The 26,401-nt window shown below is 39.1% G+C and overlaps 2 protein-coding genes across 2 annotated transcripts; one reads left to right on the top strand and one right to left on the bottom strand.

The window, feature by feature from the left end:
* The first annotated feature begins 11,848 nt into the window (after nt 1-11,848).
* On the top strand, nt 11,849-18,025 carry Taz (tafazzin, phospholipid-lysophospholipid transacylase). Its single transcript, XM_076125626.1, has 4 exons — nt 11,849-12,094; nt 15,808-15,933; nt 16,360-16,592; nt 16,671-18,025. Exons 1-4 carry the CDS (start codon nt 11,980-11,982, stop codon nt 17,037-17,039), a joined length of 843 nt encoding a protein of 280 aa, XP_075981741.1. The 5' UTR covers nt 11,849-11,979; the 3' UTR covers nt 17,040-18,025.
* Nucleotides 18,026-18,214: 189 nt separating this feature from the next.
* On the bottom strand, nt 18,215-26,300 carry Edc3 (Enhancer of mRNA-decapping protein 3). The gene is made up of 3 exons (XM_076125497.1): nt 25,942-26,300; nt 25,710-25,858; nt 18,215-20,343 (listed from the first exon to the last, which is right to left on the bottom strand). Exons 1-3 carry the CDS (start codon nt 26,094-26,096, stop codon nt 19,166-19,168), a joined length of 1,482 nt encoding a protein of 493 aa, XP_075981612.1. The 5' UTR covers nt 26,097-26,300; the 3' UTR covers nt 18,215-19,165.
* Between the last annotated feature and the right edge of the window lie 101 nt (nt 26,301-26,401).

Raw genomic sequence — 26,401 nt, 5'->3', positions numbered from 1 at the left:
ACGATAGACTTTTACACTTAACACCAAGTTTACTCATACCAGCAGCACATTACTCATGCGTACAGCTTTACAATGTGTTCACATTTAATACCTTTGACACAAACGATTTGTACATATGAAAGTATATGTCTGTATGTACTACCATGTATTGTACCACCATCATTTACACACTATACCGGGCATCGCACCAAGTGTCAAGTCCTTCCAACCCAGCACAACTTCGAAAAAGGCTTGTTTAAGTTGGAGTGTACACGTAACATCATGATGAACCGGTTTATTTGCAAACTGATTGTCGCGGTGCTATGACGTCATCGATATGTATACTAATTTACTATGATCTACATAAGTATAGCTAGAATCTAGAGCAATTGGTAGAGGCAATCTTGTTATTTGTTGCATCTCGCTACATTCAGCAGTTAGATATAAACGGTATGTATCTAGTCTACCGCTGACAAAAGTTTGGTGTTTTTATGACCTCGCGGTGATACGCACCAATGAGCTTCTTACCTCTAAGTACAAGTAAAAAACTGAATCCTAAATGATGTGGTTTAAACAATTCCAGGGGCCGAAACAAGTTCCGAGGTCGAAAATACTGATTTTACTGACCAAAAATTCAAAAATACTGACCAAATACAGACCATTTCTAAACCGTTTTTCAGGTGAATGGTGTGAAATAACAAAAATACAAATACAGTCGAATTGAGAAGTCAAAATCCTTTTTTTAAGACTGTTAAAAAGCTTATTTTCGGTTATTGGTCTCCACCATCCCTGTAGTCAACCAGCATCGCCTTTTTAGTGTGTTAAAAAGCTTCGTTAATAACGAACTTTCAATCAGGTCTTACGAATTTTCAATCAGGTCTTACGAGTTTTCAGTCAGGTCTTACGAGTTTTCAATCAGGTCTTACGAGTTTTCAATCAGGTCTTACGAATTTTCAATCAGGTCTTACGAGTTTTCAATCAGGTCTTACGAGTTTTCAATCAGGTCTTACGAGTTTTCAATCAGGTCTTACGAGTTTTCAATCAGGTCTTACGAGTTTTCAATCAGGTCTTACGAGTTTTCAATCAGGTCTTACGAGTTTTCAATCAGGTCTTACGAAGTTTCGCAAAAGTGCGCAATGGCGCTAAAGCATTTTCACTTCAAAAATATTGATTTCAAAAAAATAGCAAATTTTAATTTGCTGTTCTATTGAAGTCATGTGATGCTTCAATACATGTATATGTTACTGTAAAAGCCCGAACTGTGGTAAATCCTAAGATTTTCCAGTATAACCTAAGATTTGCCAACTCTCAATGGTGAAAGTCCGAACAATTCTTTTATTTCGAACTTTTACCTCTATTCACTTGATGATGTCGAGATGTCGCCGGAGCACCGCTTCGCGGGGTGCTTTCCTGCATTGCATTGCATTCCTGCTGAGTGGTTTGAAAAAAAAATAACGACAAATAGCTTTGCTTCGCTCGCTCCCACCTTAGCCTTCTAACCTAACTTACCCATGTCGCTTTGCCCAAAACTCCTTCTTTATAACTATGTTACGGTATATAATTATACCGTTACATAGTTATGAAGAAGAAGTTTTGTATATACTGTATATGTTACAGTTTTTAAACTCCGGCTTGTTCGAACTTTTACCATTGAGAGTTGGTAAATCTTAGGTTTTACCTTAAAATCTTAGGATTTACCACTGTTCGGGCTTTTACAGTAACATATGTATTACGCAGATCATCAACATAATATCGAGCATCCAAAGCAGCCCTCTGATATGATTACTGGGCAAATCGAGAATGTAAGATTGGCCAACAGCAAAGGAAAACAAAAAAAAAACGTGTGTCAGTTTGGAAAAATACTGACAATACTGACCGATTTTCTAAAATACTGACTTTTACTGACCAGGTCCAAAAATACTGACTTTTACTGACTTTACTGACCTGTTTCGGCCCCTGCAATTCCTGTGACTGAATTAAGAGTGGCGGAGGCGAAACTATTATAAGTGGACGATTGAAACTATCTCATTTATAAAGAGGACTATAATCTACACTCATTCGGCTCTATCTAGTTGTCATCCAAAGAAATCTTCATTCAGTAAAAATAAATGTAGTTACTCCGGTCTTGTTATTGTGCTAAAGTAATCTAGTTTCAGATAACCTCGTGGAGGACCCTGCCGCCTGCGTGGATCTGTCAGACGGTTGGGGATTCCTCGCGACGCGTCGTCAACACTGTCTTACTACGTAACGATCACATATCATTACAAAAACACAAAATAACCAAATGATAAAAGCGAGAAAACGCTATAAAAAACTTACCCAACAGTCAATAAATAGTTCATCAAAATTTGTTAATAACTGGGAATCCCTCAACGTATTGATATAAAAATGTGAATCACGTTATTATTTGGCAACTCCTTGCCATTTTTATTTATCTCATATAACACAGGTAGTAACGGAGTACGTAGGGTAGATACAATTCATACAATGCATGATGATAAGATACATATTATAGTGATGTTTCTGGACCTAATTTCTTATGCAGTTATAATTGAGGCGCCCATAGCTAGTTGCGCTCACCGTTCGGTAAACGATCTGTGGGTTAAGCTAACCTTGGCGCGGTCATTCCATAGATGGGTGACCGCATAGTGGTATTTGAACTGGGCGTCTCCGTGCTTCGGAGGGCACGTTAAAAGTCGGTCCCGGTTGTTGTCTATGAAGATAACAGTCGTTAAGCCACGTCAAAGGCCTTCGGGCGACTTGAACAACTTTGACACTAGGTTGGCCACTAACCATTCGATGAGAGAGAGAGAGAGAGAGAATACTTAATACATTTTTTTCTTACATACTGTACAACAATACATACTGTATTCAAGTGTTACTACAACGTGTTGAGTAAACATGATTACTAATAGATGCATCACACTGGCAACTACATTATATTGTCTGTCTTTCAGTAAGAAAATGAATTACAATTTGATTCAATTCAATCAGGACAACATTTATGTCAGCTACGCTACGTTTTCACAAACGTCGCTACATAATAGCAATAAAAAGAATACACTTGTGAACTAAAGCTTTTTAGGATTCTACTAAATACGGAAGAAAGTTGATAAAAACTCCTCTGAACGCCGGCCAAAACTAGGTAACTGTCCCATTGTTCAGCTGAACGGGGAAAGTTGTGCACTCGCAAAATTAGTAGGTATATTTAGACGCTGCATTCAGTAAACACAGTAACCACCAGAGCTTGTTAGTGGCTTGTGGAGCGTGTTGAGCGTGGTGTTGGAGCGCAGTGCTCGTTGTGAGGTGGTGCGATGTGATGCGATGTGACGCGAGGTTGTAGCAGGCAGACAGGCGGCGCGGGTCGCTGTACGCGCTCGCTGGGATTCCCACCAGTCATACACACATTACACAGTACACAACACACGACCCGCATGCTACCTAGTGCGCCTGCGCCGTGTGATTGCATCGTAACAGTTCACGAGCCGCGCGCTCCACTCACGCGCTTAACCACCTCACCTCCCACGAACACCGCCACTGTCCCTCACTCACAACTACTCTGCTTTGATGGCCAGACCAGATTATATGACCTGCATTGACCAGGTACACGTAATTCCGGAGTCGTACAATAAGTACCTACTGTAGTGTTGTAGAAACGACCCTTTAGTTCTGTTCCTTGAACCAGCTACTCTATCCGGTAGCGATATAATCATCGCAGCATCTAAAAAGCATACATAGCCTGAGAATACGAAAAATTGAATACTTTATCCGAAGTAACAGGTAATTCAAGACGAGCTAACTAATAAAACGTGAAAAGTAGCACCTTGGTAGTGTCGGGTTGGATGCGATCCACTCGCTCTTTACCGTGGGCTTTCCCGCATTCTTGGGCTCTACACTCGCGGACGTGATTATTCGCAGCCGATGCCTTTTAGTTTATATTATGTTTATGATATAGTTATAACACCGGGTAACCTGTGAGACAAGGAAGCGTTATGTAACTGAATGACACCGCTCTCCTACTGACTCATCCATTTATTTATACAAATAGAAAGGCTCTCGTATCACATAAAGTTGATTTATAAATCATAAAATTATTCGGTCATTATGAAGGTTAAGAAGTTGCAAGTGATTAAGTCGCAAGGAGCATGTTTTGGAAACCCCCAAATAATAAAGCATCGAGTTGGAAAACACAGGCAATACGTCACCACAGCTCACCTTGAGGTGTGCCACACTAACTTGCCTCACTTGAACTCACTTACTGAATCTACCACAATATAATATAGCAACGAGATCGTGTTTTGTGTAGGTTTCGTCTTACGATTATGACCTGTGACTGTGACATCAGACGTTACTTACGATAACGATGGACGACGGAGCTAAGGCTGGACCACAGCAGCTAATAGGTATGCTGCTCCTTGTCTTCAAAGTGTTGTGCATACTTACCTATATTGTGACATATCGTCAACAATCCCTCATCTATTGGTTCAAAGTTCAAATATTTTTAACATTTCCTTTTTTATCGGACAACCGATAGATATTAATGTCTAGATCTTAAAAGTAAGTCCACTCAAAAAAGTTTGAGACTTAAAAATACCAGTAGTAACCATTTGTTTACAAAAACCCATAATAATCAATCTTTAAGATTATGAGAAGCTTCGTAAATAATTGTTAAGCGGACTTTTTACCCATAAAAATCGTATTTAGGATATTATGTCGTTTTATTAGCACTGCAGTACATCTTTCCGGGAAATACGCCGCCATGTGTCTCGTTATATAAAAGCTAGGGCGCGGTATCGCTCCGTGCAGTCTCGCAGCTCTCACAGCGATCGACGCAATGATATCAGTGGCGTGCCTGCTGGCGCTGGCGGCGTGCGCGTGCGCGGCGCCTGCACAACACAACGACTCGCCCGTGGCCGAGCCGCTCCTTGCTGAGAATACTCACTCGCCGCATTTCAGGAGACTTCTGGACTACAAGAGACCGCCGAGTGAAGAAAGAAAACTGTTCGTGATGCGTATACCGTGCGATGCTCACGATCACAAGTGCATGCACTCGCAGCTGTACGAGTTCGACCTGCTGAAGGCGGAGCCCAGCGCCGACGCGGCCGCCGACCGAGGCCGGGTCTACTACTGAACCCGGCTCTAGTGTCTTGTGTGCCAGCAACCGTCAGTGAAGCGCCGCAGACTAGTTCATAGCGCTTGTGGTCATCGCTCCACGTCATGCCCAGGAGTGGATCTAATTGTAAAATCTATAATGTAATCGCGCTCCAGTCTGACTGTCAGCTCTCTGTGAATACCAAAGAAAATAATGTAATGACATCGTGCAGCTAATTAAATTATGATAATTTAAACAACATTAATTAATTTGTGTTATGTGTTACGATCAACTTGCCTTGGTGTAATGTGTAGATCGTTGTTATTTAGGTCATAGTACTTACTTATTAGTGTATGTCCTCCAACACGGTTATTCTTTATACTGTGCCTACACCTCATGGCAATGTTTACGAGCTGAATAGACATACCTCATCCACATGTTACTTTTTTGTTATATTTTCATTCAACTGTTACCAACAATGTAGATGGCGCTGTAAAATGTTTAATTTGCTTGCAGTTTCTATCACTTTGTTTGAGAAACGTAATCATTATTACATAAAATTATATGTACTTATACTTATATTATTATAGTACCTAATAATTACACTAAGATCCAGGATTCGGGATTAATTTAATGGAAAAGATTTATCTTTATTGTATTAAGAAGTAAGGACATTTACTTATTATATAATTGTGACTTGACAAATTATAATTACTTTCTTGGCTGTGAATGGGACTAATTATTTCTAAACCTGAACACATATAATAAGCAAATTGCCATCAACTCGAATATAGGGAATAGGTAAGGAGACATGATGTCACTAAAAAAATATTATTGCGGTCATTTACACAAAAAGTGCGATAAAAACTATTTTGGTTTTCCTCATACAGTGAGTTGGCCTTCAGGTTAAGTTATTAACTAACATTAGGCATCTGTAGTTTCTATGGCACATTGCAGGTACGGTAACGCACGCGATTGCTTCGTAGGGGTTTCGGATTCGAATTCTGGATCGAGTAAAAAAAACCTTTATGTTAAAAAAATCTGTCATTGTATGGAACTTGGGAGGATGAAACCGCCGCCCACCGAACCTTGAGAAGCACGACGACCGTGGCCAGTTAATGGACACATATTAAGGTATATATGTTACTGTAAAAGCCCGAACGGTGGTAAATCCTACGATTTTCCGGTATAACCTAAGATTTACCAACTCGCAATGGTAAAAGTCCGAACAATTATTTTATTTCGAACTTTTACCTATATTCACTTGATGATGTCGAGGTGTCGCCTCCTCCTACTGGGTGGCTAAAAAAAAGTAACCACGACCTAACATATATATAATAATAATAATAGTAATTGCTCAGGTGAAATAAAGACGAATTGCGTTTTATGAAATAACAAAAACAACATTTAATGCCTTTACTTCTACTTAATAATATTACATTTCCATTTAAAATAAATCAGGAGAAACTGTCTAAAATTTTATCATCGCTGTCATGTTACACTGACAGTTTAAAAGTTCCATAGATTCTATACTGCATAAACAATAACAATATAACCTTTATATCTCCCACCCTTGGAGAGAACAACATCACAATGATTGTTCGATCAAGAGCTACTCATCACTGGAGTTAACTTTGTAACATGGTAGAAGTTTGACTCTGCCTTCTTATATCCAGTATCAACTTCATAGATTGAATTTGAAATCTTCCTTAGGATTTTATATGGTCCAATCCTTAACTCATCCATTTTCTTCCTATTTAGCCGGTTCCTATTTTCTACATATACTCTATCACCTTCTTTAAACTCATATTCTTTTCTTTTTAGCTCGTATATTTTTTTATTATAGTTGTGAGATTTTATTGAATTTTCAAATGCTAGTTTTCTGTCTTGTTCAAGGTCTTCTACTGTACATCTTGATTTCAATTCCAGTGGCAAAATATCAATTTTCTCTCCTTCCAGAAGATATTTTGGGGTAAACTTTGTAACTGTATGTTCTGTTTCGTTATATTTTTCTACACATTTTTGTGCTATAGTTGTCCATGCTGTTTTCTTGTTTTCTTCATTTATTTTACACCGTATCCTATTTACTAAAGTTTGGTTTAGCCTTTCATTAAGACCATTTGAAAATGGTGCGTCTACAGCAGTGAATACCATTGTTATGTTTTTCTTCTTCAAGAAGTCTTTAAATTCTTTGGAATTTATGCCAGGATATTGGTCTGTTAATAGCATGTCTATACTATTGTTTTGTGTCACTTTTTCTATCAACTTGATGAAATCACTGGAGTTTTGATTCTTTGATGTCAAAATGTATGCATATCGTGTAAAATGATCAACCAAGAGATGTAAGTATTTTTTTGTAGACCTTGATCCTCCAAAACCTCCAATTGTGTCAATGGATACAATTTCGAAAGGGCGTGTTGCTGGTCCTAAATGGGACATCAAACCAAATTTTGGATTTCTTCTTGATTTGTTTTTTATACAAATATCACATTCTTCACAGAGTTTCTTAATATTCGTGATGATATTTTTTGCTGTATAGAAAGGAGTTATTTTATTTATCATTTGAGTTCTCCCAATGTGGCAATAAGTATTGTGGACATTTTTAATTAGTGTTTTGCTAAATGCTTCTGATAGTACAATTTTTTTCGTTCTTTTATTCTTTTTGTAATAAATGTTATTTTCCAGTATAAACTTTGTTTTTTCGCCTTGTACATTTAAATTTGTATCTTGGTCTTTTTTTATATCTTGTATGTTAATTATTAAGTTAACAACTTTCAAAAAATCTTCAGTATTGTCATTAGGTTCTAAGACTGGATTTCTACTTAAGCAGTCCGCTTCTTGATTTGACTGTCCTGGGTTATATATTATCTTAAAATTGTATTGCGATAAGTAATATGTCAAATCACCCAATTCCTCATCAGTTCTGGATTTAATATTAAGATTTTCTAATGGTTTATGATCTGTGTATACTATGAAATCTTTATTCATAAGCCAGTGTTGCCAATATTTTAGAGCTTCTTTAATTGCCAAGCATTCCAAATATATAGCCTTTTTTTTCTTTTGAGTGTGGGTCAATTTTTTTGAGAAATAAGCTACAGGTTTATTTATTCCGTTTTCATCTTCCTGTTTTAACACAGCTCCAACCCCTTGAATGCTGGCATCAGTGTATATTTTTATTGGCTGTTCTGGGTCTAATATTTTAAGAATTGGTTTTGAGCATAGTAAATCTTTTATTTTATCAAATGATTTTTGACATTCTTTGGTCCATATAAATGTAACATCTTTCCGTAACAGATTATGTAGTGGTTCCAATATAATTGCATTGTGTGGTATAAATTTATGATAAAAATTTACTTTTCCCAGGAACTGGCGAATATTTTTCTTTGTTTCTGGAATGGGAAAGTTTCTGACAGCCGTTAAATAATCTTTGAGAGGTGTAACTGAATTTTTCCCTATTATGTGTCCTAAATACTTGGCATGATTGTTTGCAAAAGTGCATTTCGAAAATTTCAGTCTAAATCCTTCTTTTAATATTGCATCAAGTAGTTTTGATATATGCGTTATGTGGTCTTCGAAACTTTTAGAAAAAACTAAGATATCATCTATGAAATTTACTGTAAAATCTGAGAGATTATATTTTCTTATTATATTTCTCAATATTCTTTGGAAAATAGCTGGTGCCGTCTTTAAACCAAATGGAAGGCATGTCCATTGAAAATGGCCTTCTTGTGTGACAAAAGCTGACTTATATCTATCTTGAATTCTCAGTGGAATGGACCAAAATGCTGAATTTATATCAAAAGTGGAGTAATATTCACAGTTCACAGTCTTTATCATCAAGTCTTCAATCAATGGGAACGGCTGTGACTGAGGGACAACAATTTTATTCAATTCTCGGAAATCAATACACAGTCTTGATCTTTTCCCATCTTCTTTCTTGTATGCTAAGGTGACTGGAGCTGCAAAAGGGCTATATGATTCCTCGATTAATTTTTTTTCCAATAGTTTTGATATTTGATTCTCAATTTCTTTTCTATCATCAGCTGTGCATCTATATGGGCGCTTACAGCAATATTGATCTACTGTCAAGTCTATGTGAGCTTCATAACCTCGTACTGTACCTACGTCGTATTTATCCTTAGCGAAGACTGGTTTGTATTTTTCTATTAATTTATCAATTTCAGTTTGTTTAGATAAATCTAGGTGGTTCACTGAAATTTCAAATTCTTTTAAATCAATATGTTCATTGAAGTTTATTTCACATTGGTTTAAACAATTAATTTCTTGTTTCCATACCTCAGAGCTTAGGATCACATCTTGTTCATTTTTTTCACCTAGTACATCAGGAATTCTGACATTCAACATATTTGTTTCAGAGTATTTATTTTTGTTATTCTTTTCATCTTGATTTTTATTCTCTTTGTTTGAATGATTACATTGTATTATATTCAATTTTTCATCTTGCATTAATCTGAATTTTTTTATGCAATCCAAACCAATGAGAAAATCATAGTGAAAATTTCCATCATCTATCACAAAAATATTCATTTCTCTTTCAATGTCATATATTCTTATTTTTAATGTCACCATACCTTTTGTTTTCTTATCACCATTAATAGTTTTCAAGTTTGCTGTTTGTTTATTAAATGTGTTTTCTTCTTTTTCTTGTATTTTCAATAACTTTGCATTAATTAATGATACATTTGAACCTGAATCATAAATTGCGGTAACTTTTAAAGTGTCATTTAATAATAACTTTACTTTTATTAATGGTGATACTTCTAGTTTTTTTGATTCTCTTCATTAAGTTCAACTTCTAATTCAGAGTTATTCACACTTTTCACAACATATTTTTGATTTTTCACATTGAACCAGCAATTTTCCTCAGGATGAAAACGTTTTCCTTTTTTCTCATTTATACAAATTTGGCATGGTTTCTTTTCTTCATTTTTTTTTGTTTTTATTTCAGAGTGTGTGTAGTTCTTTTTCTCATATTTGTTCTTCATAGCAAGATGTTCTAATTTTCCTATCTCATTATAAAGATCTTCAGTTTGTTCTAATGTCTCTCTGTCAATTTTGTCACTCAGGTAATTAGGAAGGCCTGCAGCTATAAGGTCTATAAGAGTCCCTGTATCAATCGTCTTCCTAACCTCTAATAACAACTTCTCTTTTTTCAATGCATATTCTAGCAATGAGCCCGTTTGATATTTAAATCCAAGAGCATATCTGATTGGTGACCAACCTTTGTTTCCAAATGTTTCACAGAAGCTTTTTTCCCATGTATTCCATTCTGATTCTACTGTAAATTTAATTAGCATACAACTGTACCAGTTTACACTTGAATATTCTAAAAATTGTTTTAAAATTTCAATTTTTTTCCTGTCTTCATTAATATGGAAACGGTCACATTCTTTGTTGAAGTCCTTAATCCATTGATGAGCGTTTGCGTTTCTTCCAGTGAATTTTTCAAGCACAAAGTCTTTTGCAATTTTCCCCAAATTTTGAATTTCAGATTTTCTTTGCTTTTCTTCGAGTAATGTCTCTAGTAATTTCTCCAATGTTTTATTTGAGCTTTCAGTTAATGATTTTGAATCATTTATGTTTTCAGTAACCTCTTCGAGGTAAAAATCATGGAACTGTATATTTTTTTCCTCATCCAAATATACTGCTGATATGTCATCAGTTAAAGTTATCCATATTTTCCTTGTTTGATGTCTTCTATTCAGTGTTTTCCTTATCTTGGCATAGTTAGGTGTATTTGTTATATGATTGTGTAAGTTCGCAGGTTGTAATTCTGCCGGTATGCCATAAGTTTTGCCATCAGATGTACCTATTGAGGTTATGCAAACAATGTTTGATTTTCCATCTGCTGATGTTTTTACACAAAAATCAAATCTTAACTTCTCCATATTTTTATTGCGGAAAATGTTGTTTTATAATAATAATAATAGTAATTGCTCAGGTGAAATAAAGACGAATTGCGTTTTATGAAATAACAAAAACAACATTTAATGCCTTTACTTCTACTTAATAATATTACATTTCCATTTAAAATAAATCAGGAGAAACTGTCTAAAATTTTATCATCGCTGTCATGTTACACTGACAGTTTAAAAGTTCCATAGATTCTATACTGCATAAACAATAACAATATAACCTTTATATATATATAATTATTTTCTTGATACATATTCGTATACCTACTGTCCTAATAATAAAAAATATATGTACTAGATATGTAGATAGATATGTATATGTAGAAATAGTCAGATCCTTACATATTGAATGGTCTAGTGTGATATTACCTAACTGGACATTAATAGTATCTACTTACTTTGTTACTGTATTATCTTTTGATGGAAACCGACAGTTGCTATGTCATCATGAGTAGACGATTAATACCAGTTCTCCTTGCAATTATTCACAAATTCATGTATTTTTAAACTTTAAATAATTTTAAGACTTACATGAATCCCAAGTACTGTACCTATTCTCTAATTGTTTTTCATTTTACGTTTTGTTGTTTAAACTAACAAACATTTAAATATTACATAATTTATTACTATTGCTCCCCTCATCTATGACTAGTTTGGTAAAAATCAACATCGTGCCATATCTATTCGCATTTTTGACCTTCATTTACAAAATATGCCTGAGCCAAAGTAAGCCGAAAAGCAATTATAAACAATTTTAGGTCGAATATTTCTAATTTAATAATTTATAATAGCAACACCAACTCAGGAACGTCAGCTATCTTATCTGTCAAATGTGACTGTCATTGTCATACATTTCGCACAATAGGCTACACGAGTGTCGAACAGCTCAAATAAAATTGTTTTATAGTAAGATAATCACAGTAATGATGTCGTCGTAGTGGCTCGCCGCGCAGGTACGCTCAGGCCGCAACCATGAGCTACGACATCGGGTGGATCATCCCGCGGCTGCGGAACCCCGGGAGGCTGTGGTCCTGTGCGAGCTCGATCACAGTCGCTGTCGTCGGTTTATTTAGCAAAATTATCATAGGTGAGGGAAACTATCATTCTTTGACGCTCGTGTTTATCGAGCGCAAGCCACAGGTAATGAATCACATCGATTTTAATTCATTTCTGTGTAACGTCGAGTGCGTATTTAGCGTCGCGAGTCGTGCACGAGTCCGATTCCTTCGTATCAGCATAAATACTAAGCTGTTGCTTACGACGCACACTGCTGTATTACAATTCATCATGCATCGCTACACGTTATTTTGCTTTTATTATTAAATTATTAATAGTATTTCTTATCCAATGCAAAGTCATAAAATCGTCTAGTTCAATGTCAGCTTATATAAACAATATTTGTGCGCCCTTATTCTCATTGTAAACGCGGAAGCGAATGACTTCCTGCTTATGATGTGGTCACTCTAATATTTTGGATGTGCAGTGCAATGACCCAGTCACTTTTATCATCCCCTGCTTGTGACTGCACAATTTTATTGTGTATAAATACTTGGTAACTTACAAGTACTATGTGATTAGTTAAGATTGCTGTAATCATGCAAAACCAGTCAGTGATTATAGCAATACTGGGCCTGTATCCTGTTGCAGGACAACATTCTCTACTACTAGTTAAACTAATACTGATACTATACCAACACAAGTGTCAATGAACCATAGAATTTAGTGACCTTTGCATTAATGTGTGTGTGTGTGTGTGAACTGCACCAACACACATAGATATCTATGTTGATAATAACATATTTATCAGAGTGCATCTCATTTAAATGCACTCATAGCTAATGTATCTTAATGTTTTATTGTGAATAAGTCCTTCCTGGAATCTGTTGACTACCACTGCCTTGTTTTCTAAAAATGTGTAAATTTAACATGAATTGTGTAATATTCAGTTAGTCAACCTTGAATTAATGACAGTAGAACATAATAGTGTCTCATACATATTAATGGTGAAGTACTCGTAGTAGAGGTGAACTAAGTCAACCCGTACACTAATGTAAGGTTTTATTTTATATTCATAACATTGATTAACTACAAACTAACTACTTCCTCTATATTGTGTTGAAAACTTCATAATATATTCTTAACACAAACCTTATAAATAAATTGAATTCTATTCTCTCCTTGGTATGCTATGTTACACTTGACACTTATTTCAATCATAAAACATTACAACATTACAGAACACAATACATTATACAATCAGTGTTCAGTGAATGCATTACTTTTAGTACATAAACAAATTGAATTGAATTATCCTAACAAAATACAGTTATAGGTTTTTACTTAATCATTATAATTTCATAAAGTCAACAGATAATGCATTATAATTATTTATAATGTCTGGTCATAACACTTGTAAATGTTTCTGATAATCTTATATGTTATTATTTGGAAGCACTATTGGATGACTAATTAGTGACATTGCATGTATAAACTGAATATTTCCTTATTTTATTATTTGTTGGTGTATAAATTTCATCTTCAAAAGGTGCTGATAGAATTTTGAAAGACTTTCATTGTCCTCAAAAGCTTATGACAGATCAACGTGGAACATGGATGCATTATATAATTGTTCAAACGAGGCTATTGTATCTATCAATGAAGCTATTATTATTTTTCAATAGAGGGATAGTGATTAGTGTAAGATATGTCTGAGTGTGGGGCAGTAATAAATATTGTACGTGTAGCATGTTATCTAGTGTGTAGTGTGTATGTAGTGTGCGCGACGTCCACCATGCCCACTGACCTGCTTATTTGTTACAATTCTTAGTGCTCTCTTATCTGTCGCTCGGCGTGTACTGCGCCTTATCGACACGTTATCTTCTACATTAGATTTACTAATAACGCAATACCTACTTCAAAGTAAGTCATCATCCTAAATGTGAAACTTTCTTTTCGTTTCGTAACTTTGCTTTGACATTTAAGCATTACATGATTATTATCAACCTGCAAGTGAGCAATTTACAAATTAGACATTAAATCCAATGACTACTTGAAGCAATTGTTTGTGATTCATAAAGTTTCAGTGAGTAGTCAGTAGGTAGTGTATTGCGAATAGATCGTTTGGAACGATGATAACAATACGATAGAGATTACAAAACAATTTAGAAGGAAAATGCTTTACTAAGATTTTCCCTTATTTATTTGTTTCTTTATATTTACTCATATTCATTCAGACGTTTTACGTGATAAACATGCAATACATACTAAAATATTGAAGGATTATATATATTATGTTTGATATATTTATGATGTACGGGTGCAACGTGTAACCGGTGTAACTAGTGTGAGACGCATTGTTACATTCCGCTGGCGCGCGATGTTGCGTCGAGTTATAACATAGTTGGAATCACTCCGGCGAGCAGTGATACACAAAATGTGTATATTTAAGCGAGGTGTTGGTGGTAGATGCCACTAGACGCCCGTAGACGCCAGTTGACGTAACGTTGACCTATATAGCACGCACGTGACGCAAGCACGCGCGCCGCGCCCGCGGCTAAAGGTCGCGAGTTTGGTTCCCGACACGCGACACTCGCACCACTTATACATACACATTTGTTAATATTCTGCAAACATCCAGTATAATGGGCGCGTCGAGTCACATAACGATGGACAGTGTTATATGTGGCACGCTCGCACGCACCTTGTCTATGTACAATTATGTTATGTAGTGGCAAGTAGAGCCAGCAGAGCCCAACTGAACAGTAACTATTAGTAAGATCAGTTCTACTGACAATGCCTCATGTCGTCACTTGCGCCGTGCCTCACACCAGGGGTCAATGAGCCTGTAGCAAAAGGTATCACGTCACATCTAGGGAGCACCGTTAAGGGCACACTCTGCGGCACGGGCGGTAGAGTATGCGACTACCCCCCAGCGGACTCTGATTCGAATCCTGGTTCAGACTAAAAGTTATTACAGAGATTTTCTGTCAAGAAATACCTACACGGTGATTGCACGGAATTAGACAGTCGGCGTTAACTATTTATATTTATGTTACTAAAACAGAGTTTCGAAAAATTTATTTCTATAATACTGGCCGCCGCCGCAGCCAAATAGCAGCCAGGAGGACATTATATTATTAAACGGCACCCAATAACAATCACACAACAAATATGGCGATTTCAAAACCGCGCATTTTAATACCTGATTAACGCAAGTCACATTTTAATAGAGAAGTATAAATGCTTTGGTTTTCACCAGTATGGTAGGTATGTACGTAATAAAATAGTTCACATTTCTCTGTAGTTGACCTTCAAATTCATTCTAAAGCACATAACTTCATATTCGGTGTATAGAATATGTGATATAATATGTAAGTGACCGATACTAGTTCAAAGACTGATTGTTTAGAACGTGAGCACATTCGATAGTGTTAGCGAGGCACTGTTGAAGCGGCTCGAGATCTAGATGCACATGCTTAGATTTTGTTACAATGGCTAATCTATAACAATAAAACACCTTGCTGTACCTTCAGATAACGTACGCATAACATTGTTTGTTCGATACACAATGTACAGTAGAACGAAAAGTCTGCACTTTGATCGATCTAACTAAAGAACATTTAGGAGACCACTACTAATTCTGGAAAGCAGTTCCAGATGGTCTCTAACAGAATCTACATTCCTTGTGATTAGTTTGAACGCCGAAAATACAAACAAACTAGGTTAATATGAATTGATCTATTAGCTGTCTACTATAGAAGTAAGTAGGTGTGCGCGGTAAGATGGTGTGTGTTGTTGCAGAGTTCCTGAACAAGACGACGGTGTACAACCGCGAGGCGCTGTCGCGCGCGGTGCGGCGGCCGCGCGGCGTGCCGCTGCTCACCGTGTCCAACCACCACTCGTGCTTCGACGACCCCGGCCTCTGGGGTACCGCCACTCTCTGCACACTTATCTATTATATTACTTATATCTAATTCTCGTGTCACATTGTTAGTTACGTGTCTTACTCCTCCGGAACGGCTTTACCGATTTTTACCAAACTTTATATGCATATTCAGTAAGTCGGAGACTAAGCCTAAGTGATTATTATTGTTTGGGCATTTTATTTTACATTTCAATAATGTGGCATTAAAAATACATACACATTTTTACCCTTCTATCTCCAACCCCTATTTTTTTTATAGTCACTTTAATATATTTTTAATATAGCAAAACGTGTGCCGGGGCACCTAGTAAGTATTCCTTTACGTTTACAAATATTCGCACATTTATTCGCTCGTTTTAAATTAATAACAAGAATCGTATGACACTTCGTGTCGAGTTCAGGTAGAGTAATGAGTGGCGGTGTTGCAGGTGTGCTGGACCTGGGCGTGCTGATGCGCAACTCGCGCATGCGCTGGTCGCTGGCGGCGCACGACATCTGCTTCACGAACGCGCTGCACTCGTGCTTCTTCGCGCTCGGCAAGTGCGTGCCCGTGGTGCGCGGCGCCGGCGTCTACCAGCCCGCCATCGACTTCTGCCTCGAGCGCCTCGCCGCCGGCGACTGGGTGCACATCTTCCCCGAGGGCCGCGTCAACGTCAACAAGGTAGGCCGCGCCCTCCCCGCCCTCCCCGCCCCTCCCCGCCGCGAGCCTCCGACGCTAACGTCGCCCGTCCGTCCGCAGGAGCACATCCGCTTCAAGTGGGGCGTCGGGCGGCTGATCGCCGACTGCGCGGCGCCGCCGCTCATCGTGCCCGTGTGGCACGAGGGGCTGGACCGCGTGCTGCCCAACCGGGAGCCGTACCTGCTGAAGTTCCGCAAGCGCGTGTTCCTCAACGTGGGCGAGCCCATCCAGCTGCACCAGCTGCTGGAGGCGCTGCGGCGCAGCAACGCCAGCGAGGAGGAGACGCGCGCCGCCATCACGGCGCGCGTGCAGGACGAGCTGCTGCGCCTGCGCGAGCGCACGCACGCGCTCATGCGCCGCGCCGCGCCCGACCTGCTGCCGCCCGCGCCCTGCCCGCCCGCCAACGGCAAGGAGCGCGAGCGCGACTAGGCTTAGGCTAAGCGTACCGTGCAACTTAGCGGTAAGCGTAACGCGCCCGACCCCGCGGAGGCGTCTCTCGCTTCCGAGGATCGTTTTGTACCGACTTTTTGAGTATTTTTTTACACGGTTTACCTAGTCCGTATGATTTGTACCCCGCCGAGACCGTCGCGCGCGGAGCGTACGCGATATTTTGTATCCGACATATTTTGAAACGCGTTTATCGAAGAACTCTTTGAATAGAAATATATTTTGTCGAAAGTTAAATATTAGCCACTTTAGACGTAGTCGTCGTCCGGTGGAGGTTAGCGTGCGTGCGCGTGAGGCGCGTGTCTAGGCGACGGTCGCACGGATGTGTTCGTGTAAAGCTCGCTCGAACGAGTGTAGATTCAGTGGGACGTCAGTCAGAGGTCGTCTGTGTGCCGCAACGCACAAACACTCATTAATAATTACACTATTTTAATGTTTTATAATTGCCACCCTGCGGCGCACCGCCCGCGTGTAGCGCGCGTGTCGGCCGCGTGTCGTGCGCGTGTCGCCCGGGGCGTGTGGGCCGACAGGGGGGATATATACGCCGCGGCGAACTTGTTAAATATCAAATTTGTCGAGTACCTCTTAGAACTGTAAATGATGTATGACAGAATAAGTGTTTTATATTTATATACCTAGTGTGTACATATCGTGCGAATATTTTAAAGTTATCATTCCCGAGCAATAGTGTGGAGTGTGCGGCCGCGCGTGGTGTTGCGCGCAGAGTCGCTGTGTCTTCCGTGCTGCGACCAGCCACTACTTGTGTATTTACTATATGATATATGAACTGTTCACACCTGCCTGCACCCTCCAGGCAGCGGCCACTTTGTATATATTGTAACGTATTAGTTAGACGCGATAATATTGTTGTGTTTTAAGCCATAACATAATCATGTTCTGTTGTGTCCAAACAAATATCATGTGCTTTTTGAGAACTACTTTTTTCAGAATAAATCGATGGACTTACATAGCGTTGTTTACTTTTACGCAATAACCCCGACACGGGCGGACATGGTGTCGCTTGCGGTCCGCTCGTCTTAAACTGTGCCACTACATGTATATTGTACGTATACTTATAATAATAATAATTATGTACCTATGTTCTTATGACACTCCTTGAACATCGCAACGGACCGAAGAGTACAATGAAACAATCATTCACAACTAACAATTTTATTAAAATTTATTTAAATGCAATTTATAAAATTAAATCACTTTAATATAAAATTGTAATGATGTATCAGTTGATCGTATGAGGCTTACGTCGGATGTTGTATCATGTACTATACGATGTGCACGTGACATCCGCAGTGACAGCGGCGGGGTGCACACACTGCACACATCACTCTGTCACACACTACACTTTACAAGTGAGTATTCCATCTGTGACACATATCACCAGCTAACTTAACACTCGTATGTTTACTGCGTCTACTATCCGGATAAACTATTATGTATCAAAATACTGTAACCATTATTATTTTTCAGTTGAAAATACAACTATAAATCGATCACATTCATTCAAACTATTTTTAAACAAAGGCATTTCTGTTTTTTAATTGCGCCAGAATTCATATTCGACTATGTGAAAAGATCATTTACAATTACGCATTATTTTTATCAACAAATGCATTTTTTGATAGCTGATTCGATGCGTTATTTATGAGACATGAAAGAGTTCAGTCTAGAAACACAATGTCTTATTATATCAGTCTCACTCGGCCGTCGTTTAGTCACACATATTTCGTTAAGTAACAGGTTCGTTTTCGCGCCATCGTGACGCACTCACATATCACATTCATCGGACAGTGTATACGATTAGTACCGCACGTGACGCACGAGCACACAACATCACTGGACGTGCATCTCGACGAGTTCCTCGCGCTCCACTCGCTCACAGACGAGCCGCAGACCCGACCTCCGCGGTCTCGGGACTCGAGATCCCACTCCCGACCGGTCAGCGATGGAATTCAAACGAAGCCGTTTTTAAATTCAACTATATCCGTGAACTCTCGCACGGCACGGAGAGTACTACGAAAATATATCTATCGCGAGACGCCACCGCTCACGGTCGAACGCGAATCGAGCGCGGGGTCGGGTCGGGCGGCTCAGTCGTCGGCCGGGTGCAGCGCCAGCACCGTGGCGGCGCCGAAGGGCGCGCGGTACGTCACGCCCTCCTCCGCGAAGATGCGCGGCGGCGGCGCCACGTCCGCCAGGTACACGCGGCCCAGCCCCGCCGCCAGCGCCGCCGGCACCACGCCCAGCACGGCCGCGCGCGCCGCCACGCCCGCCCAGCCCTCCGCCGGCGGCTCCAGCGCCACCACGGCCGCGCGCGCCGCGCCCGCCCAGCGCAGCGCCGCGCCGTAGTCCGCGCCGCCCGCCCGCTCCGGGTCGTGCAGCGCCAGCAGCACCACGTCGGGGCCCGGCAGCGCCGCGGGGCTCGGCGCCAGCGTCACGCCGGCCGGCGCCAGCGCCGCCAGCTCGCGGCGCAGCGCCTCGTCGGGCTCGGGCGGCGGCGGCGCGGCCAGCAGCGCGGCGGCGCGCGCGCCGTGCGAGGCCAGCAGGCGCGCGGCCGTGAGCCCGGCGGCGCCGGCGGCGTGCGGGCCCACGAGCGCCACCACGGTGGGCGTCTGGTGCGCGTTGCGCGGGTCGAGGCGCCGCCCGCCGCCCACGAGGCGCAGCGCCACGTCGGCGGCGGCCCGCGCCAGCAGCACGTGCGCCGAGTCCAGCAGGCGCATGCGGCGCAGCGCGGCCCACAGGCGGGCCCGCAGGCGCGGCTCGGCGGCGGGCACGGCGAGCCCCTCGTCGGTGACGTAGTCGCGCGGCGCGCGCAGCTCGGGCGGCAGCAGCAGCGCGCGGCGCGGGGCGGGCGCGGGCCCGAGCACGTTCTCGTCGTGGCGGAACTTGCCCACGTCGTCGGCGTGGCGCACCACGTCGGGCTTGTGCGAGTTGCGGATCTGCTCCCAGAGCGCGCGCTTGTTGAAGAGCGCGAGGTTGCCCTCGAAGTCGAAGTCGTCGTGCAGCGCGGGGTCGGCGGCGTCGCCGAAGCACGCCTCGTTGCGGCGCCGCGCCTTGTCGTAGCCGCCGGCGCCGCCCGCGCCGCGGCCCTTGGGCGTGGAGCCGGCGGCGCCGTAGCTGCCGGCGTGGGCGGCGTGGGCGGGCTTGTTGGCGCGCGCCGCCGTGATGTCGATGGGCTTGCTCCGCGCGGGGCCCGCGCTGCCGCCGCCGCGGCTGCTGGCGCTCACCTTGTTACAGCCCGCATTGCTCGCCGGCGCCTGGTTGCTCGCTGCGGCGGATCATAACGACTCATTAAGCTAATCGACTAGACCACTAATATTAATAAGAATAAATTGTAATATAATAATAATTTTATTTTGCAATTTTTTTCCTTTTAATCTCTATGTGAGCATGCACCATGGTACTTCATACTACTTTTATAAGATTGTAACACTATAATGGACTGCATCTGTGGCACTATTAGTAGTGCACGTGACTGATGAGTGATCATGAGTTCTCAGGTTGGATTCGGAGGTAAAAAAATACGATAATATTGTTCTTTTCTAATTTACATATCTCAGCCTAGCCTGTTAAAGTCTAGCTAGTCTAAGGCTATTCCCTCTTATTCATAAAATATAGGAAGTTATGAAATGCTTATAATGTGTTTTGTTTCTTCACTCCTTAGCGAAATGAAAAAGAGAAAACATATTATAGTAGTGTTTTAACTAAAATAAGTTTATAGTCTGTTTATGAAATGAGAGGGACATTGTATATTATAGTACGGTCGCTGAGTTATTACCGATTTGACACATGACAAATTGACAATACTATACTCTTTAAAATATAGCTTGATTAAAATGATAGTTCTAAGCAAAACAGATAACACAACTTTGTAGTGACGTCTAACGAGTATTACAAATTGAAACACGAAAAATCTGTCTTGTCTAGCAGTATAACTATTTTTTAAATACAGATCCTCAATAAGAAATCAGAATAATTCAATACAATCAGCCTTTAAACTAAAAATCAGTACTATTTTCTTTAGTCTTAAAAATAAACCTAATAATTTTCGGTCCGGTTCATAAGAACGTAATCTCAAAATAACCTGTTGCCATTAAGTACTATTTTCAAAATCACCTTTTCCCATAATACCTGAAATTCGGAATGCCTTATTCATCACAATGACTGAAAGTAAAAATGGCGGCTAGAGTACAATTACGTACACAAGGGTCATGCAAAAAAAGAATCTTATCATGAATAGGTACATAATTATTTATTTTTAAATATGGTTTATGACAATAGACGTTGGCAAAACAAATGAATGACGATAAAACAACATAACTTGGAACCAACTAAAAAATTATCACAATAAACGGAAATTAATATACTTCTTACTTCAAAAAATTCGAACTAACGCAATCGTTTTCTAATAATAAAAAGATTTTTTAAAAACTCCATGGGTGTAATCGTACCCTCATTGAGTAGGTTCATTTGCTTAGAGTACTGAGTATCAAACAATATTTCGCATCTTCTCCTTCCTGCTGCACTGAATAATGAATTGTATATGCGCGTGTCTTGATAGGCTGATTCTTTTTTTAATTTGTACACAAATCTTATGAATGTTGGTTTGTGTGGCATCCGTATATTTAATCGCCTGTGCCAACCTTCTATTCCATTGTTACTACGATGTCTATCGTTTGCACAACTTAACTTTGCACCGTTCAATACCAACCATTGTTTTCTCATGTAACTTATAAACTTTTTCATTTCTTCTGATTCTGGAGCTATATTTACTATGGACTCAAAACAAGGTTCAATTTTGTCCTGTGGTAATAGAGGAAGAGTAGCACATAATTTTACAATATCACAGCCATCTCTAGTCACACAAGCTCGTAGCTTTTCTCCATACTGCACGGTTGTAGTGGTAGTAACAGCCGGATATATTACAATTTGGAAAAACCTCTTTTAACGCGTTTATTTGGGCGAGCTCGTAGTCGCATTTGTATTTTTCTATTGTAATATCCATTTTGTCACGTAAGAGGGTAAATAGTCTTATATACGTATTTTCTCTTTTATTAGGTAATAAAGCAAAAATTACTGGGACGATATTGTTACTTTTGTTACCAGAACCAATATCAATATGCAGGGTAAAAATTTGGTAAAAGGGCTTAGGCGTTTTTTTGAACGTTCCATCTCCAAAAACCTGTTTCCCTACGAAAATGTTTTTATGTTTCTGTAAACACCGACTTGAAAATATTAATATTTTATCTCCTTCACCATCTTCCACACATAGGAAATTTTCGGTGAGTAATTCAGGAATCTTGACATCTTTCAAATAGGAAAACTCTGTCTTAGTTTGTTGCAGATATTTTTGTCGGGTTCTGTATAAACTATTCTTTTTTTCTTCAAAAGAAAACAAAACGAAATCTTCATCATTCGCAGTTGTAAAGTTAAGCAAATTTTTCTCGAAAATCTTTTTTACTGGTGACATAGTTTTGCATACGTCTGTTTTACATTTATCTAAAAATAAATCGCGCAAATTTTGGTCTTGGTGCGATCTGCAGACATGGTTTGTGGGATTCCTTAAAACTGTGTCCTTTTCTTTATTTAATGTAAGGGACGCATTGCAACTAGGGCGATTCACGCACCGCCACATGGAACTACCTTTCTTGTTCTTATTCCCGAAATTATATTTGTGTCCATTATACAATAGGGCAGGATGTCCTTTTTGGTTAGTAATAAATACCAAGTCGCTTTTTGTCTCCCTATCCATTTCAACATGAGATAGCACTCAAAACGAACAAAATAGATCAGCAAAATACAATAATTATACTCTTTAAAATATAGCTTGATTAAAATGACAGTTCTAAGCAAAACAGAGCACACAACTTTGTAGTGACGTCTAACGAGTATTGCAAATTGAAACACGAAAAATCTGTCTTGTCTAGCATTATAACTATTTTTTAAATACAGATCCTCAATAAGAAATCAGAATCATTCAATACAATCAGCCTTTAAACTAAAAATCAGTACTATTTTCTTTAGTCTTAAAAATAAACCTAATAATTTTCAACCTCTCTACAAGGCTACGTCATGTTGCAAAAAATTTAGTGAGGAGACACAATAGATAAGAGTAAATCATCTGATTAATCGTTAATCGCGAAGTACACTTTGATACTATTCGTGACCAAGAATTAATAATTAATCTCCAAGATTGTTCCAGCGATTCTGATGATAGCGATGAGGATGATACTGATTTAGGATGCGCACCATTAACTGCGCATCCTATAGTACTATCATCCTCATCCCTATCATCAGATTTGCACTATTAACTGAATAAATTAATTTTATTTAACTTTAATTTCATTGTTTTATTTAATTGATCCTAATTAATACTAAACTAGGAGAGGTCTCCGTGCGGTGTTAAAAGTAGGGCTGGTCGCCCTATACGATTTTGCTTAAACAATTAGATTCACAACAACAATTTGTAAAAAGCTAATTCAAAAATAATTGAATCGAATATAATTATTTTAGATTCGATTTTTTCGCTATCGATTTTGATCAATACTTCTACAACCCTAGTCAAAACAGTTTGACATCTGTCATTCTAATCAAGCTACCATATTTTAAAGACTATAGGAAGGTTGATAATCAGTATGACAGTGTCAATCACAATCTTTATCTTGTATATATATAATTTTATCTTTTTATAAAACACATCAAGTGGCCGGTATGTACAAGTATTAATACAAGAGGTTCTAATCCGAGGCACTTTATTCCGTGGTTTTCCTACTAAATGAGTTATAGAGAGGTATAAGTACTATGGACACAACAGTACTAATTTATAATACATTTTGCAAATCAGTCATTGTGATGAATAAGGCATTCCGAATTTCAAGTATTATGGGAAAAGGTGATTTTGAAAATTATACTTAATGGCAACAGGTTATTTTGAGATTACGTTCTTATGAACCGGAGGGATAATTTTCAACCTCTCTACAAGGCTACGTCATGTTGCAAAAATTTTAGTGAGGAGACACAATAGATAAGAGTAAATCGAGTGATTAATCGTTAACCGCGAAGTACACTTTGATACTATTTGTGACCAAGAATTAATAATTAATCTCCAAGATTGTTCCAGCGATTCTGATGATAGCGATGAGGATGATACTGATTTAGGATGGCACCATTAACTGCGCATCCTATATTACTATCATCCTCATCCCTATCATCAGAATTGCACCATTAATAATTAAATCAATTAATTTTATTTAACTGTTTTCATTGTTTTATTTAATTGATTCTAATTAATACTAAACTAGGAGAGGTCTCCGTGCGGTGTTAAAAGTAGGGCTGATAGTCCTATCCGAATTTGCTTAAACAATAAGATTCACAACAACAATAATAACAATAATTGAATCTAATATAATCATTTTAGATTCGATTTTTTCGCTATCGATTTTGATCAATACTTCTACAACCAGTCAAAACAGTTTGACATCTGTCATTCTAATCAAGCTATATTTTAAAGAGTATAGTGAAGTGACTGAACCAGTAACCCTAATATCATTTTGGAACAGTTTGTTTTTGAATATTCCAGTATAGTGTGTAATTAAATAAAATCAAAACCAATATTAGTTAAGGACACAGGTTCTTCATTAGGTGGAGTAGCCTTGATGAAATAAAATAAATATCCATATTCCTTATTCCTATATTCCATCAATATTCCTTGAAATAAATATCATACCTATTCCAATGAATTCGGACCGAATACTATTAAGCACATCACCACGAAAACTAGACGCACGAATCCGCACGATGTAACTTTGTACAAGCGCTCCAAAGAACAAATTTAATAATAAATGTTTTTATATTATTTACAAACTATTTTAAATTTTGAAACAGTGTTTATTGGAAAATTGCTTAATTCTGACATTTTGACATAAAGATTTATATTAAAGAGGTATTCTAAATCATTTGGCAAATGTGTCGCTTGTGCAAGGTTATATCGATTAATTTAAAGAATAATCTGTCAAATGGGTAATAACTCAGCGGCCTTACTATAGATCACCATAACCCATTAATCTGGGTAATAACTAGGGTTACCAGATGGCCGGGATTTTAGGGACTGTCCCGGAATTTTGTCTGTTGTCCTTGGTCCAGAAATTTTATGTTGCTGTCCCGGAATGAATACAAACGAATTTTTGGCATTGTTTTTTCTTTTGGTCATTCCTACTTAGTGTAGTCACGGACCGGAGTCACCAGAAAAGTCCAGAAAATGATTTGACAATTTTAACTAGTTAATAGAAATAATTATCACATGCTCCAACGGTGAAGGAAAACATCGTGAGGAAACCTTGCATGCCTAAAATTTGTTTAAAAACATTTATTGAGGGCATGCAAAGTCCCCAACCCGCACTTGGCCAGCGTGGTGGACTCAAGGCCTAACCCCTCCCTCATTAAGGGAGGAGACCCTTGCCCTGCAGTGGGACATTAATGGGTTAATTTATTATTATTATTAACTAGTTAAAACCATATTTTGAATCGATATGCCATAATAATGTAGGTAGGTAATACCTATTGTCTTAACATAACATTCTGGAATAATTCTAGGGAAATAGATTAAAGTGTTAGAATCTCGATTGGCATGCTTACTTGAACTAGTAGGGTTAGCTTGCAAGTTTTCACACACGGTGGCCCGCTGAACCTTCTTGTTGTTCTTAGTCACTGCCACCGTGCTGTGTGTCTGCTCTGATGGCTCGGCGCGAGACTCAATGATCCTCAAATCTTTTATATCTGCAGCACTGCAACGAACCACACGCACGTTATTATAGTAATGCAAGCTGATGGTAGACGGCTGTATAGATATATTATTATATAGACTTACTTGAGCGTCACTTGCGACTTCGGATACGGAAAGCCGTTCCGGAAAGCTTTTGTCAGCGTTATAGTGTTACCGTCTGCTTCCAAAATAGTTCCTTGATAGCAGCCCAGAGGGTCGCCGCAATTCACCGAGATGGCATACCCGATCCAGTTCGACATCCTTCCAAATATCTAACTCATAAAATCTATGTAATACGAAACTTATGAAAACAAGAATATGTTGCGCTTACAACCAATACTATCTCGTATTTTATGTTAATAACTCCATCAAACAAAAATGCTCGGTTTCCATTATATGTCAAAGATTGTCACACAGTGTATCAAGATCAACGCACTGACACTGACATTGACAACTGACAATATTACTTGTAGAGGTGTATGATCTATGACGCATCAGATTAAAGTAAACGAAACGAAATATTTTATTAGGAGTGAATTAAGAATTAATTAAGTAAGTTCATGTA

The sequence above is a fragment of the Anticarsia gemmatalis genome, chromosome 17 (genome assembly GCF_050436995.1).
Source record: "Anticarsia gemmatalis isolate Benzon Research Colony breed Stoneville strain chromosome 17, ilAntGemm2 primary, whole genome shotgun sequence".
Classification (NCBI taxonomy): domain Eukaryota; kingdom Metazoa; phylum Arthropoda; class Insecta; order Lepidoptera; family Erebidae; genus Anticarsia; species Anticarsia gemmatalis.
This window is presented reverse-complemented; position numbering and strand designations above follow the sequence as displayed.